Source organism: Anas acuta, chromosome 4 (assembly GCF_963932015.1).
Source record: "Anas acuta chromosome 4, bAnaAcu1.1, whole genome shotgun sequence".
In the NCBI taxonomy this organism is placed as follows: Eukaryota; Metazoa; Chordata; class Aves; order Anseriformes; family Anatidae; genus Anas; species Anas acuta.
In genome coordinates, this window is record NC_088982.1 from 73048266 (window position 1) to 73064581 (window position 16316).

General features: G+C 36.4%; 1 protein-coding gene across 2 annotated transcripts in view; it reads left to right on the forward strand.

The window, feature by feature from the left end:
* FAM241A (family with sequence similarity 241 member A) overlaps window positions 1-16316 on the forward strand; it is a 273201-nt gene that overhangs the window by 133093 nt on the left and 123792 nt on the right. For both annotated transcript variants that reach the window (XM_068681981.1, XM_068681980.1), the window contains exon 3: window positions 539-643. In XM_068681981.1, the coding sequence (XP_068538082.1) occupies window positions 539-643 (105 nt within the window). The remainder of the gene's footprint in view (window positions 1-538; window positions 644-16316) is intronic.

Below are 16316 nucleotides of genomic sequence, written 5' to 3' on the forward strand. Positions count from 1 at the left end.
TCAACTTATTGAATCATACCAAATCATATACAGAGTTCAGAAATTGAAAGCAAGGGTAACCCAATTGTTTTCAGGCTGTAAAAGCTGTCAGATGTGATTTGAATTTGTGGGAAGTTTTCAATTCAGTAGTTTTATTCCATGTCAATTTAATTTATTTTACGTGGTCCGTGCATGTTATTCTGCTAAGTGAACTCCCCGTGTATTTTGATTATGTACAATGCTATTGCATTGGGGTATTCAGTTTTTCACTCTTTATGCTAAAACAACTTCAGTTATCAATGTGAAGAGTTATGCATGCTCCCACAAAAAAAAAAAAAAAAAAAAAAAAAAAAGCCAAAGAAACAGATAAAAGTATTAAAAAAAAAAAAAAAAAAAAAAAGGCAAAGAATTTCCAGTCCCTCACAATATTTTTCTTGAGCTCTTATTGTTACTCCCGTATGAGAAATGTTCTAGAGGGAAGTCCTTAAGGCAAATGCTGCCATCTAGAGAGAAACAGAAAGAAAGTACACAATGTACTTAGTGTTACTTTTATTTCCAGAGAACCCCAGGAGGATCTGGACAGGAGACCCCAAGATGGACTGCAGTGTCAGACATAGGAGCCATTGGGATGCCTTTCCAGCAGCTATTGGCTAGAAATAGTCAGGTAATTCACACAGACATTAAGCAACAAAAATGGAAAGCTCTGATGAAGTGGTTTGAGTATGTACCAAAAATAATGAATGACTCTTCTTAGGCATTTAAAATTATTTCAGGATTGAAGACTTTTTTCCTTACCATTTCAATTTTTTTTCTAAGAAAAGCTTTTATTCTAAAGTTATTTTGTTTGAAGGAAGAGATGCAAAAGAAGCTTGCATTATTTGCTGTCTATTGTTCATCTGCCTCTTTTTTCATGTCACAAAGCCTCTCTGTTTACTCTTCAGCTGGTTTTGAGAATTAGGATTGCAAAATTCAAATAGAATGACAAACACACAAAGAAACCACTGAAAATACCTGAAAGACAAGAAAGAAAAGTGGGGATTTACCTTGTCTCAGCATATTATGTGTGCAGCTATATAAACATCCCAGTGTGTTCAAAGACTGAGCTATGCATGTTAAGCCTGAATAGCAAAAATGAATTCTTGTAGGTACTTTCAAAACTCTGCCAGCAGTAGCATTTCTCTGCGCATAATGAAGATGACTCATTACGAACTAGTGAGTGAGAAGAGCCTGCAAATAATTCTACACATGCTCAACCTTGTTATACCCATTTATTTCTCTGAAATTATTTGTATGGAGTTAACCATGAGTGATTCAGTGTTCCAGTTTGAAATGTTCAAAGAATAAGCCCGGTAAAAATAAGGTGGGTGTAACACACCACAAGTAGTTTTTGTTTTGTTTTGTTTTACAGACAAGTATGTTTCGATGTCAGTGAGTAAACCAAAGTAATGATTTAGAAAGTTCATTCTGGTATATTTTTAATGGCCACTTTTCTTTAGTATGGTACATAGGTAATGGCAAACTAAACTACCTTGGTAATGGTGTAGGCAGGCAGAATGTGAGAAACAATATAAGGCAATCTCCATGTCTCTCCTCTGGAGTTCCCAATGTTTGAAGTCTTATAATTTAGGAGAGTTTAGATGCTAAGTTGTGTCCTGCAAATGGAAAGGGAGCATGGGAGGAGAACCATAATTTTTTCCAAGCGTGTATTTGCTGAGAAGTGTGCTTACACTGTAAATGAGTTTGGATTTTCATCTGAAAACTGTCAAGGGGCTGAAGGCCTTTTGAAAAAGCACTAGTAATCATTCCAGAATTTTACGTGTATTTATAGCATATATAATGGTAGCAGGTTCTCTGTGACTTAGGAATTGCTGAGATTGAGGGAAAGACGTTTCTCTTTATTTTCCATTTGAACTAAAAATATAGAGATCTTCAGAGCTCTATAATGAACTCAAAATAAATCATTTCTCAAACTGTTTTTAAATATTATTTGATAAGTGGGACATTGTCCTGGCAGTTATAATGCATATTGGCATCAGTAATATTTTCCACCTGGAAACATTTTTTTCCCTCATATTTCATATCTGAACCCTTTTGTGCAGTATGATTATAATGTAAATTGCTCAAGGATAACCTATACACAACACAATGGAGTCAGAGGAAGGCTAGTTCTGCCATACACCATAAAATATTCTGAAATCACAGAACAGATTCTTCTTTTCTCCACATCTCTTCCTGGGCTTTTGATGCTGACATTTGTATCCAAAAGCCTGGACAGATGAAACTTTGTTCCTTTGTTCTTTGAGTTCTGATGTTAGCTGGTTTTTAAGCACATGACATGGTAACTAATGCAGCAGAAAAGCAATGCTTACCAGCCATTTTTATTTCATGGATGAGGAAACCTCAAGTTTGAAGTTGCAAAGCAAGAAGCTCGATCTATCCCTTTAACTATGCAACAAATGCAATATGATTTTTAATATATTTTCTCTCTGGCTGCCATAGAAGATTAGAGAAATGAAATATAGATTTCATAGTGAGGCAAGGGCATGTTTTGAAGTGGCAGTTCCATATGTTACAAAAAAAAAAAAAAAAAAAAAAAAAGGAAAAAAAAATCACAGATGCCTGAAAATGATGGGAAGCTTGTGATTTTCCACAAACACATGAAAACTTCCCAAAGGCAAATTCCCCGCTTTCATCAAAATACCCATGAGTCTCTTCTATTCTCTAGCATATGGTACTGTCTATAAAAAACTTCAGCCTTCCAGAATGCCAGTGGTGCAATTCTACGTTCCTAGATTGGGATATTTTTTGTTTAGGATTATTTATTTACTTTGCAAGACCCTTCTCACAGTTCTGTTCAGAATGATCAGTTGTTTATTATGACTAGAGAGAGTGGTATCTTAGAAAAAACAGATACGAACAAAATAGTTAAAATAGATTAAGAACGGGTTTGCAGCAAGCCAACCCTCAAATTATTTATGAGATTTTGAAAATCAAAATTTCCAGTTTTCCACTAGTAGTGTTTCCATTAGTGTGTAGGATAAGGAGCAAACTGAAGGAAGGGAAGGAGCTGGATACAGAAATAGCTTCGGGTCTGTGAGGCCAGTCCTAGTCACACACACAATTGCTCAAGGGAAGCTACAATTCAGAGCAGGCTTGAGAGACAAGAAAGAAGCAGGGTCTGTTTTTAATATGTGTCTGCATCTATATTATGCTGAAAAGTCTCTGAAGCTATAAACTGAACAATATAAACTACAAATTCATTTTCTCTTTAATGCGAATATAAGGAGACTAAAGTTTAACAGATTTTTAATGCCTAAGATTCATCCAGTTCCAGGACAAAAATCTAGTATCACAAGAAGTCAGTGGAAAACTTACCACAGATTTAGTAAGCTAATAGCTTCGTTATCCAGTGATCTTTCATCTTACCATGTTTTCAAATTTATTTTAAGACAGCTTTCCAAACAAGGAAACTTCACCTGGAATATAGTTCATGTTAAAACCCACCCACATGAAATATCTTATTACTGAATGTCTCTGTACTTTTGATAAAGTGAAGATGGCCCTGGAATCAGAACAAATTCAGGACTAATTTTCATATAATTGAAAAAAAAAAAAAAAAAGAGAGAGAGAGAGAGAGAATTTTTCCATAAACTAGGAGCTTGGAATTAAATTAATAGTACCTTCTGTTTTAGATACCCACAGGATGGAATTTAAAAAAAAATCTGCTATATTTGCTGGGCATATCTTTGGTTACTTTTATGTGACCTTTTGCTGGAAACAACTGGAATATATGTAATGCTTATAAACAGGTATAGGCATGCACGGATGCACATATAAATTAGAAAAGATACAACTGCCAAATGCATCTAATATAGCTGGCATGAACAGCATTAAGTTTTCCCTCTTCTACCTGTTCCAGAACATCCTGTGGAATTTAATGGTAAGCTCTTCCCAGTTCTTCCTTTCTCTTCCCTTTTCCACATTTAGTGAGAAAGAGATTGTTTAAAGTCAAAGAATGACAGAAATTTATTCCAGAGAATACACTGCATTGTGTTTGATATTTTGCTATTTAAGTTACTATCAATGGTGAAAAATAGGTATTCTGTTATATTTGTTTTGTAGAAATTATACATTAAACAAATTGAAGGACAATATGTTCAGTTTATTCCTACAAGTGTCTGTTTAGATCCAGTAAATGTGGTTGCCTCTTAGCAGTCCTAAATTCTAGTCCTGCAAAGGGGTTTTATTTCCATTCACTAGTATGGAAATATTACTAGTAATATTCTTCCTTTTTTTTTCCATTGACTAAAATATGCTAGCCCAGGTCACATAAATTTGATCTGTTCATAAATATAAAACATTTTAAAACAGATCAAAGAAATTAGTAGATCCTTTTAGCAGCGGTTTGTAAAAGGGCATTTTATGAGAATATATTTAAAGTGGACACACTATGTTCTACAGTGCCTTTCTTTGTAAAGACATTTCAAAATACAACTCCGTGCAAGGTCAGTGCTATAAGAGCGATATGGTGCCACAAGAGCGGTGGTAGCTTTTTCTTACATGATATAATTGGACAGTAATGTAGATTTAAAGATATAAGTGAAACTGCAGTGAGAACTGAGTTATGAGAGTGGACAGGATCTGGAATCTGTTGAAGACTGGAGATAAAGTCACTTAATTTTGGAACAAGCAGTACCAAATCTGAACTAGCTGAAATGTTGATTTTATTTTGTCTAAAAGATGGCATCCCCAGGATATAAATTCCTAACGCTATTCCTAAATGCTTGGTTCAATACTGACATATAGGGAAATCTTCCAAGAAATCAAGGCCAAGAACATCTATCTTATTAGACGTAAGCATTCCTTGTTTAATAACCATTTCCAGTGACACAGTTTGGGCCTAGTTTTACAGCTGTTTTATTCTTCTTTGTACATTGATCCTTTTTGTCTCACTAGACATCAGATACTGATTATCACCAAGTGACCTACCACAAAGATTGGTGATAGGAGTTCTCCACCTACCTCTAGCAAATGTGACAAGAGGAATGAATTTTTGACAGGTTTCAAAAGACTCCTCAACTCTCCTTTTTGGATTTAAAAAATAAAAAAATAGTAAAATTCAAAAGAATATTCTACTTTCTGCAAACAAATTAGTTTGTCCTGTGCGTTGAACTATGCCCCCAGTCACTCCTTTTAAACCATTGTTGTTGCCTGATTTGATTGTCCAGTGACCTGTGCTTGGCTTCTGTTTGTGCTGTCTGTGCTTAATGTTTGGTTTCCATCTATCATGATACTACCTTTCTCCTGAATGATAAACTCTGCATTCAACTAATAGAAAGAGCTATAAAAATTAACCTAGTTAACTTTTATTAGCTTGTTTTGGTCCACTACAAACAGGGTGCGACAAGACACACCCCTGACCCGAGCACCTTCATCATCAACTTCTGCCATGTGACATGTCTGGCATATTCCAGATAGGTGGAGCTAATCTCTAAATGTCATTTCAAAAACACATGAATTAGGCAGTCTCTTGCTCATAGTAAAACATGATGCGGAAGAGTCTGAGCTATATTTCCATAGTGTCCCGAGCAGACACTACGTGTAGTAGAGCTGTGAAAGCTAGTATAGCTTTCTATATAGCATGGAAGGACGCTTTTAAGAAACTGGACGATTTCTTTGTGTTTGGACTTGCTGTCCATTCCATCCTGGAAGACAAAATGTTGCACTCACACACTGGGACTCATCTGGCCAAACTCAGATACCTGCATCTAAACTGGTCGCTTCTGGGAACTGTTCAGAGGAAAGTAATGAGTGCAGGCCAGCTCAGTCTGAAATACCTGTTGAAATACATCAGATGAATAATGCATAAAAATGGTCTATAATTCTTTGTTGTGGGGAGGAAGTAAGTATTTTACTGGGACTCCAGTCTCCAATGTGGATATCTCAAGTGAAGTGAGCTGGATCCCACCCATTAAACCTTTGTTAGGTCTATTAATATGGTAGCATTCCTCAAGACGTATGTCCACAGTGAAAATACTTCTAGAGTCTACTGGCATTTTTTCCTTTAATCAAGCTGTCTTTTCCAGAACATATTACATATTAATTCCATTCCAAAACTAGTCACCGTATTTTAAAATATGTAAATTAGAAGTGCTTTCAGCTCTCTTTAAACACAGGCACAAAAATTAAAATAAATAAATTGCAGGAACCTGAAAGCACATCTAAAGTTGCAGAGCAGGACTGGTATGCAAAGAGCAGACTGTGATCTGTGGATCATTAAACTACCTGCACAGACCTTAACCTAATCTCTGGACAGTAAAACCTAATCTCAGGGTTTGTCTTATAATGGCCACTGTTTCTCATGCTTCAGAATAAGAAGAAATGATTTCCCTTCTACTTATAGGTTAAATCCTTGCTACTGATGCTCTCTGATGAAGACTGAATTAATGGGATCACTAGAGACACAAAACATATTTTGCCAAAATGCAGACAAACCGTCAGCCCCTTCATTCTTGCTCCTTGTTTGAAGCAACACTCCAATTGCTGAAAAAAGGACATATTGCCTAAATAGGAGTTTCACAATTTGGTTTGGGTTATCCTAATATTTTCAAATATAAATTTAGAGACAGATATGTCTGACTAAAAAAATGAGGGGGAAAAAAAGCACAATTTTGTTCAGTTGCTGAACATGCTGTGTCTCATTAAAGACAGATTTCAATATGACACCTGCAAAATCAGTTTGTTCCTACTCAAAAAGCAACTAAAAGCAGCTCAGATGAGGAATTTAAGCAATTAGAAAAGCAATCTCAACCTAAAGGATGGTTACTGCATCATCAGTAGAAATAAATTCATGGCACATTAACAGAGAAAAAATCATGTGATAAATCGAAGTGAGTGGGTTTTTCAGCTTTCAGAAATTCTAGAAGATTGATTTTAAAATTATTTCAAAATAAATTTGAAAACTACTGTAACTACCATTTCCATCCAGGTGAATGGGTATTAGATAATTTTAATTTAATGATTTGATTGACTGCAGGTTTCTTGAACATTTTGCCAGTCTGTTCTGCAGTGAATTTATGTGTTATTCTGCAGGCCTACATTGTTCAGCATACATGGAGCTAGCATGTCCAAGGCTGTTTTAACCTGTCTCAGAAATAACAAGTAGTTTATTTTTCCCTCTCTTAAAAAGGCAAACATACATAATTCTTAGGATTTTATCAGTCGGAGGCTTCAGTTACAAAATGAGCATACGCATCTACAAAATTGCTTTGCTGTTTTCTAAGGCTTTGTCTCAACATCCTAACATTAATGCAGAGAAGAACTCACTTTTCACACTGAAAAAGCCTATTTTCCCATTCTCCTCCCCTCCCCCAGCATTGCCAAATGTGTCTGTAGTTTGATGGCATCTTTCCAGAGAGCGATGAACAGGTCAGATCAGCAACCAACTTTTTATCCATTGACATACAGACTGACTGATGGAAACTTCTAACAGCCTTAAGACTTTAAGCCGCAGTACAAGAGTTTACATCAGACCCTTCACAGAAGGGGAAAGCCGTTTAATCCCAGAAACTGTTAAAACTTCCCACAAGACAAAATAAACTACTGTGGTATAGGGTTTGTGTATTCTATTTATTATTTCTAAACAATTCAGTATGAAAGATAATAAACTTAGATCTCTGCGTTTTTTCTATTTAATTTGGCATTGGTACTTGAGTGATCTGCCTCAGATGGCAGGACTTTTATTCTCTGCCACTCAGCTCTCCCTGTGAGTGCCTTCAATTGTCAGGTAGCATTGGGAATCTTGCTCCCTCGTTTCATTGCAAAAGAAAGATGGTTTGAAAGTTGAGTAATTTTGTGTTGCAAGTTGGATTTCCAGCTATCACTTAGTTTAAAGATAAAATCGTAACTTTTTTTGTATTATTACCTTACTACAAATATCAGTATGAGATTTCCAATCCTTTAATATTCAGTGGAATAATTTTACAGTGCAATCTATGAAATCTAAGAAACCTAAGCATGAATCAACTTCAGCAGCACCTATCGCCTCTTTTTAGTAACACATGCAAAAGCTGTCTTGCATTCTGCTTGCAAACCAGAAACCAGAGCCACGTTACTGCCAGCCTGCAGCTGGTATCTCCTAACAATGATTCTCTTCCAAAAGCAAGAAGGGTTTTCAATACTTTTTGTATAGTTTGTACCCATAGAGGTTAGATGAGGGTGTGACCATTTCCTGCAAAGTACAACCATTAACACAGGACTGTAACTTTGGCTAAAAATTACATCAGAAGGTGGTGGCGTACTGTTAGGGAGATCATCAGTAAATTCAGATTGCTCAGATATTTTTAAAGCCAACCAATATGTATGAACTAATGAAACTTTTAATATCTTCATTAAAAGCTTTAATTTCTCATTATTCGCATGATTATCCACATACTCTAAAATGACAAAGCACCAAAACCCTCTTGCAAGCCCTCTCTACAGCATTTGCATTACTTCACAACTTAATATGATTTATGTGTGTCATCATTTGAGATCTAAGCAGGCATACATCATCGTTTAAAGATGAATTTAACAGAACTGTCCAATTCCTGACATCTTAATTCTCACTCTAAAGAAATAAAAATATGTCTTAGATAAAGAATTTGCTGTCCATTTTTAAAGCTTTTTGTTTGTTCATTTTCACTCAGCCTAGGCCTCATTTACCACAGGATTTGTGCGGGATCCTTCTGGAGTGCCTCAGAGTTGTTAAGTGACAATCTAAAAGCCGATTTAGGATTAGCTAGCTTAACCAGGTGAACTGAGGGTTTCACTTTGATTGGGTAGAAAAGCCGTAGCTGTGCTTGGAAGTCCATATTGTGATACTGAAGGGCTTTATCAACATCCTGAGAGGAGTGCATTCAGAATAGGTGGTGATGCGAATCTCACTAATCAGTGAAGGATTATCTGCGGCTCAAAGCTATACTACTTCTAATTCCTTCTTCATGACGCTGTTCATGCACTGCAAAATGATCTAGTGCAACACCAGAAGTATAAATATTAGATGAGACTCTTCAGTATCTTAATTAGCACTTTCGAAGGGAGCAGTTCTTGAATAGCCAGGGTTAATCAGATGTTTAAAAAAAAGCTCAAACCCAGAAACATAGCAGAAATCTGTGATGCTTTCAAATGTACGGTGACTGACACCATGTCATACACAGCACATACCATTTTACTAATTTTAATAATGGTGCCAGCATCAGCTCAGATGCAAAGTTATCGACAGGATTCAGTATTTGTAGTATTTCTAGTCCTAGTTCCCCTCCGCCCCATCACTGCATTGAAAAAGGAGATCCCACATAACTCTGTCCTCTTATTGAAATATGTGAAATCCTCCATCGTTAGACAGCTCTTGTGTGGACTAGGTGTGTACTGTACCTGCATACCTCATATATATATATATAAACTCAAATATATAAAAACTTATATATATAAAAAACTTAAACCTAAGTGATATATATACTGTACCTCATAACCTGCAGTCATTTAAAATGGTTTTCCCTATACACGTGTTCTTAAGCAGGAAAAAAAAAAAAGGAGAAAACTCATGAAACACTGAATGTACAATTTGTTTGTTGCTTTTGTGGTTTTTGGTTGTTTATTTAGTCTCCCAGTGCATTTAACAGAGTAACAAGCTATGCAACATGGAACTAACAACAAAACAAAATCATCATTTCCTATCAAAAATCCTATGCTTGCCATTATAGTAAATAACAGCTTTTCTGAATTGGAAAACATATGTCATATCTATTTGCATGGAATCAATATTGGTGAAGCAAGAGCTTCACTACACACATTGTCAAAATGACAGAACAAGATATCTTTAATTCTTAACATCCAATTAGGTCTAGTATCTACAAGACCACCAACGGAGTAAGGGATTGTTTCCCAGCACTTCTTGTAGTGTTTTATATTCTTCAGTATATATATATATTCTTCCCTGGCTTCTTACCATACTTGTTTTAGTCTTCTAGCTTGCAAGAAAAGTATTTACAAGTAATTGGCAGCTCTTAAAATAAGTTATTACACCCTCTCCTCCTGCCCTGTAATTTTAAGTAATATATAGAGGAAAGATGGGCCATGAATAAAAACTCAGATTTGAGGAAGTCTAACCACTGAAGAAGTACAAATACAGGGTTTTACTTTGCAGAATAGGATTGTTCATGGAATATCTCCCTGTAATAAAATCTTTAAAGGGATAGTTCAAGTTTTTTCAAATTAAAACATTTTAGTTTAATTCACTTACGTAAATGAAGTTCAAAAAAAAAATCTCTTTTATTTTACCAGAAGTGTCATTACTCATTATCAGAAACATCCATTTAAAGTTTAGAGACAATAAAAATGAAAACCATCTGTCATAAAAGGGGGTTAATTTAATCTTAAATTGTACTGCTGTACGTAAGATTGTGTTCCAATGGGTATACTTCTGCTTAACATTTGAAGTACAACATGTAAAGCCCACTTTCAAGTGGGCTTGCAATATTTCTATGAAAAGCAATAAAATAAACATCTTAGAAACCAGACGTTTTAAACACAAGTAATGTATTTCATTTTAATACTGTTTTTAAAACCAGATAGCAAGGTTTTATCTCCTGCTTTCTATGATACCAAGAAAACATACATCCAGGTAGACTTCACATATTGTGTCAGAGGGCTTCCATTTCTATCACTCCTTAATGATGAATGAGGTGGTTTTTCTAAACAAATAAGCACTTCAGAGAGTTACCCTTGACAGGGCTGTTAATCCTGGGAGTCCGCCTTATCGTTGCAGAATTCAAGGGCTGAAGTTGTACAGTATCCCTGTACTGCCTGTCTCTTACGCTGCCGCTCTGGCTGAAGTTGGGACGTAGCTATTTCACATCTTGCATGTAAGGCCATGCTCAGAGCTTCTGTTCTGGTGTGCTTGCAGATAGAGGGGCTTATCATCTTAGTAGGCACTGGCCCTCTTATATCTGGCGGAGTTTCTCATTCAGATGGATGTGTTATAATCAGGCTGCTTTCAGTGGTGTCTTGTTTCCCTTGCAGTCTTTCTGCAGTGAATGAAATGAATTTTGGATTATAATACAAAGCTTTCCTTGAGTGTTACAGAACATCAAGGCAAGTGAGATTGCATTCTCCTGTCACAAATGTATTAAAGATGTGGTCCATAAGCACAATAGGGCTTCAAAAATGGCAATTTTGAAAAAATGCAGAAAATCCATCTTACAACTTTGCATACCTGGCAGCAGGCATTGTGCTTAATATCACCATTAAAACTATAACACATTTCAGAAGAAACAGCTTATGGTGCTATTCTAGTGATTAATTGTAGAATCTGGACCCATTTTCACATGATCGAAAACCATTATCAAGTAGCCTTTCAAATTTCTTTCATCCTTTTCCTCTATCACCTCCCAAATCCCTTCCACACCACCTGCCACAGAAATTTGGAACACCACCAGGATCATTTGAAAATAACAAGTGAATATTTTTTCATCCCCATCATGTTTCTTACCCCTTAGAAGGCTGAGAACAGGCATGTGACATCAGCTGCTGTTTGAAAATCAAAGCATAATGTGTTTTCAGTTTATAAAGTATTCAAAAGCACAGGCTAACTAAGGAATTGGCTACACTGCTAGATAGCAAGAGCTGTTTGTCCCTTTTATCTATGATACTTCCCTCCTTCTCCTTCCCCCCCCATTCTCTCCCTTATTTTTTTCTTAAGGGCTGAATGCAAAGAAAATGTAAATTTTGATGCCTTGGGCCTTGGAAAGATAGGAAGGAAAAAGATAATACCAAAAAATAAATAGGGAGGATGGAGCAAACAGAGGGTCTCTTTTGATGTGACATCAGTAGTTTCATTGCTTGTCCATCCAAAAGATCCCTAATGCAAAGTATTAGCTTTGCAAAAGCTTTTCTGAACACTAGGGATGAAAGCAGGCATTTATACTGTACCAAATTTCATTCCAGGTTCTCAAAGCTCTGCATAAATAAGAATTGTCAGAGGTACCACGTGAGATAGATGTTTTAGCACCCACTTTACTGATAGGATACTGTGAGGTGCAAACGGTTAAGAAGCCCAAGGATACAGCACAGCATTCCAGGAATACTGAACAGAAAATGAATGTTTGGGTCTGATCTTCAGCAGCTGTTTTCTTTAGGGGCAGGGAAAGCCCTGCACACGGAGCTGATAGAAAATACACATGCCATCACTCTCGGGAGCCTGCAATGAAAAAGGCAAATCCGTAAATGTAAAAGGTGAAATCCTCGCTGAAGTGATGAGGAACTCCTGACTCAATCAAAGCTGAGTTTTTCTTTACATGCTTATTTCTGTTTAGCCCATAGTGTGTCACAGTGAAAACACAGACTTAGGCTGTAGTTTATTTCCATGGTTTTGATAGTGCTAAAGCCAGTATGAAAAGTTTTCTGTCCTCCTTTACTCTAGCTTCACAATCCTGCATAACAATTTGTTCCCTCCTCAGCTGTACTGAGGTAGCTGTATGGAGACACAGGCTATAAACCAGGTCACTGAACTGATCCTAAGGATTTTTTTAGGTGAGATGAGAGGAGACAGAAGATTTAGTTAGGAGTGTTTTGGCTTTTCTAAACCTAGATAATTTTACTGATCTGGATTATAGCAGATGCATCAGACAGTTACAGAAAGTACTAGAAGTAGGGGATAAACTGAAGTGGAGTGGTGAGTGGTGTTGCTGCCTGGGAAAATATGTTAAACGTGCCTTGAGCATCAAAAGCATTTGGTTGTTTCAATACTGCCAGTTCACAGTAAGCTTATATCTGTACAGGTCCTACGGCAATGGAAGTTTAATGCTGGCTCGGGTCTGGAAACTTCCCTTATAAAACTTGGTTTTAAATAAATAAATTAATAAATAAAACTGAATGGAGTAATGGTAGAAAGGTGTCAGCTTTCAGAAGTCACTGATGCACTGTATACTGCTTCGATGACCAAAAAAAAAAATAAAATAAAATAAATGAAGAAGCAGGCTTTTGAGAGAGCCTTTCTCTATAAATGCACATGCAATGGGGGCTGTGTTACTTCTTTCTGATCTCGAAGAAAGGTGACCTGCGGTTTTGAGTGTACTATGCTAAACCTGGTTTTCTGTATCATATCTCAGTTGGCTTTATAGCCCTTTATCTTTTAGCTAAGCAAACACTTGAATATTTGCCATATCCCTGACATGATGTTTCTAAAACCTATAAATCAAACGAAAAACTGCAAATTAGACTCAAAGTAGTTTTTGCTGATGAGGATGCTATTTGCTTTCAATAGATATGTACCAATACAGAGGCAAATACACCTCTGTTAATTACTCTTATTTTGTCTTCATGTATCTATTGATTAGGACATTTATCTAAAGAATAAACAACAGCATCTTGGATAGCGTTATCAAATGTGATGTAATCACGGCATACAGAGATTTAGTCATATGTTTTCCTAACTTTGTTATCTGGCAAACCACATCGTTTTCTGTTTAATTCTAGCCTTAGCTTTGCAGTATTTAACATTCTTTATTTTATAATAGCTTAGATGAGACTTATTTTGATGTGTTTAGCTTTTTTATGTAATTGATTGGGACAGATGATGTTACTTAACTGTCATTTAGTCATTTAAAACCTGTGGGAAAGCATTATATTGACTGAATTTTATTATAGGATGAGTATATAAAATTGATTTAGAGTGATATGAGGTTCATGTTCTCCATGCAACACTTTTTACTATAAATGCTCATTCATACTGGCTTGAATTTTTTCTATCTACCGGGCAGAGAATGCCTTTTTTTTTTTTCTTTTGTATTTTACAAAGCCAAAGGTTCGACCTGCAGTTAGAATAGGCTGAATGCTACACCATCACATATCTGGTCTTTGAAAACCCCAGGGTCTGCTCTAGCTCCTACTGAAGTCACTGGGAGTTTTGCCACAGATTTCAATAGGACTGGGAGGAGAGCCTATGTTTATCGTTAACTGAGATATACCGAAGCTCTGTTCACAGTGAATTAGAAGGACGGGTCTGAATTGTTTCAGAGGTTTATTATGTGCAGGCTGCAATTCCAGAGAACCTCTGTTTACAGGAGGAAAAAAATTCTGCATTCCTTGTACAGTCAGAATTTCCACTGAAGTCAATGAAATCTCTGCCCTGAGTAAGAATAAACACTTTTGACCAAAGAAAATGATTTAGTGAAAAACAAGCACATTACTGAAGTGCCCGTTGGCTGTGTTCCTCTATTTTCTGTCATTTGGATCTGTAGAATTATCAGGGTAATTGTAGTAAGTTTTGCTGTGTCCACCTACTGATGGTCACTTTACAGTGACTGCATTGCCTTTCTTATGCAGAGTGTTTAAGCGAAAAGAAAGAGCAGGAGAAGCTATTTAACTGGATTGTCAGACAAAACCTGGTTTATTCAAAAGACTCTGTCCTGCCCTCACTTCCTTTCTTGTTGCTTTCTCTTGAGAACCAGACCCATCATGTGCCTGCAAATTTATCTATGCCAAGGATCCAAGTTTCTGAACAGCGTGGACTTTGGGGAATTTTTTCCCTTTGAACATCTCAGTCAGACATAGCCTGGTCCTAAACACTTCTCAGGTATGAATATGCTGAACTCGGTGTCTGAACAATTCTATCATCATGAATTTACTTCTTAATGCTCTTTCAAGATGATTACTTTGCAATAGGCATGCCAAGTCCTACAATACTTGGCCAGCAAAAATTTCCAATCACAATCTGAGGGCTTGTGACTAATTTTCTGTTGAAACAGCAAATAAAAATAGATGCTTTAAATGAAGCAGATTAGAATTAGAAATTAATCTGTCTTCCCTACTAACCCTAAATCTTCAGAGGAAGTATAGCGTCTTAATTTGCTCCATAACTATGTGATGGTATTTTGAGTACCTTCTTTGTCAGGGTCTTAGCAGCACTGATCCCTCTGTGTCTTTCTCATGCAATGGGAGCCAGTCACATTCTGTAGCAAAAGTAATACAGTAGGGATGTCCACAGGAGGTGAGGAGTGGGATGGAATTATTCCCATGTGTTTTAGACTGTTTATCAAACTTACTGGTCTGATGTACAGGAGAAATAATGTTCCTAAGATACATGTAAACCCTGTCTTTAAAGGCAAACGCAAGTGCTTAGAATTTGTGGAGAAGCACTGTTAAAAAAATAAAAATAAAATTACAAAACTGAAAAAGTAATTTCAAATTTGAGATGATATACTGCACATTGAGAGCAAGAGATGCTAAGAAAACAAAAGACTTAATTTGAAATACATTAATTTTTCCACAGTCTGTATTATTCTCTGTCAAATATACTGGGAACACAAATCTGCATCTGCATTGATTGGATGAATTTCAAAGACCTTTTACCTGCTCTCTGTTTGTGTTGCCTCATATCTTTATGACATGGAATGAACTGCTTGGCGCCACGTTGCTGTTATCCATTAACCATTCCTGTTTTCCTAATCATCTTAGACTCCATCTTTCTCTGTCCTATCTGTTATTGTCTTCTGCAAAGAGATGTGATGTTCCTGTAGCCTGTTCTGGTTTGCATGACATGATTTGTGTTTCTGCCTACAAGGGTTTCTCTACTGAACCCTGTACATTATCTTCCCCCAGCACCCCCCTCCTCTGTAACCAGGAGAAGAGGGTCATACATCTGTAAAATGACAGCACTTATGAAAAATGGGAGTTTGGTACACATGGCTCTCATCAGACACAGACTCATCTTCCATGCCACAGACACTACTTGTTTCCTTGCAATGCAGACTGGAGCTGGAAACACAGGAAACACCTAATAAATTGCTTGACCTATCAAATTAACAAGTCATTAAGAAACTATTTTGGTAATCAATGAGCAAAGCAGGATTGTTTGCTTTCTGGCAGAGCAAGAAGAATGCATGGAGATGGAGCCATTTCTTTTCTTCATTTCTGTTCTATAAACAGCGTTTAACTGGATTGTTTACTGCAATACATGGAAAAATGTGATAAATCTATTTGTAGAAATGGAACTCTAAAAACTAGAGGTGTGCATTGGCTTAAGTTTGTGACAGAAGTACAGCAATCAAAGAAACTCAGGTATATGATGCTTCAATTAGGGCATTATTGTCTCTGGTGAAGGTGTTAATTGTGCTGATTATAATAAGTGCATAACAGAAATATTTTTTTCTGGTTTTAAGATGAGTACAAGTTGAAGTCTGCGTAGCCCCTAATCATTCAGCCTAGCAGAAAAAAATCCAAAGAAGCATAAAATTTTGCAGTCCTCATCTAAAGCACCTAATTAAAATCAAAATGATTATCAATAAATCAAGAAGCAG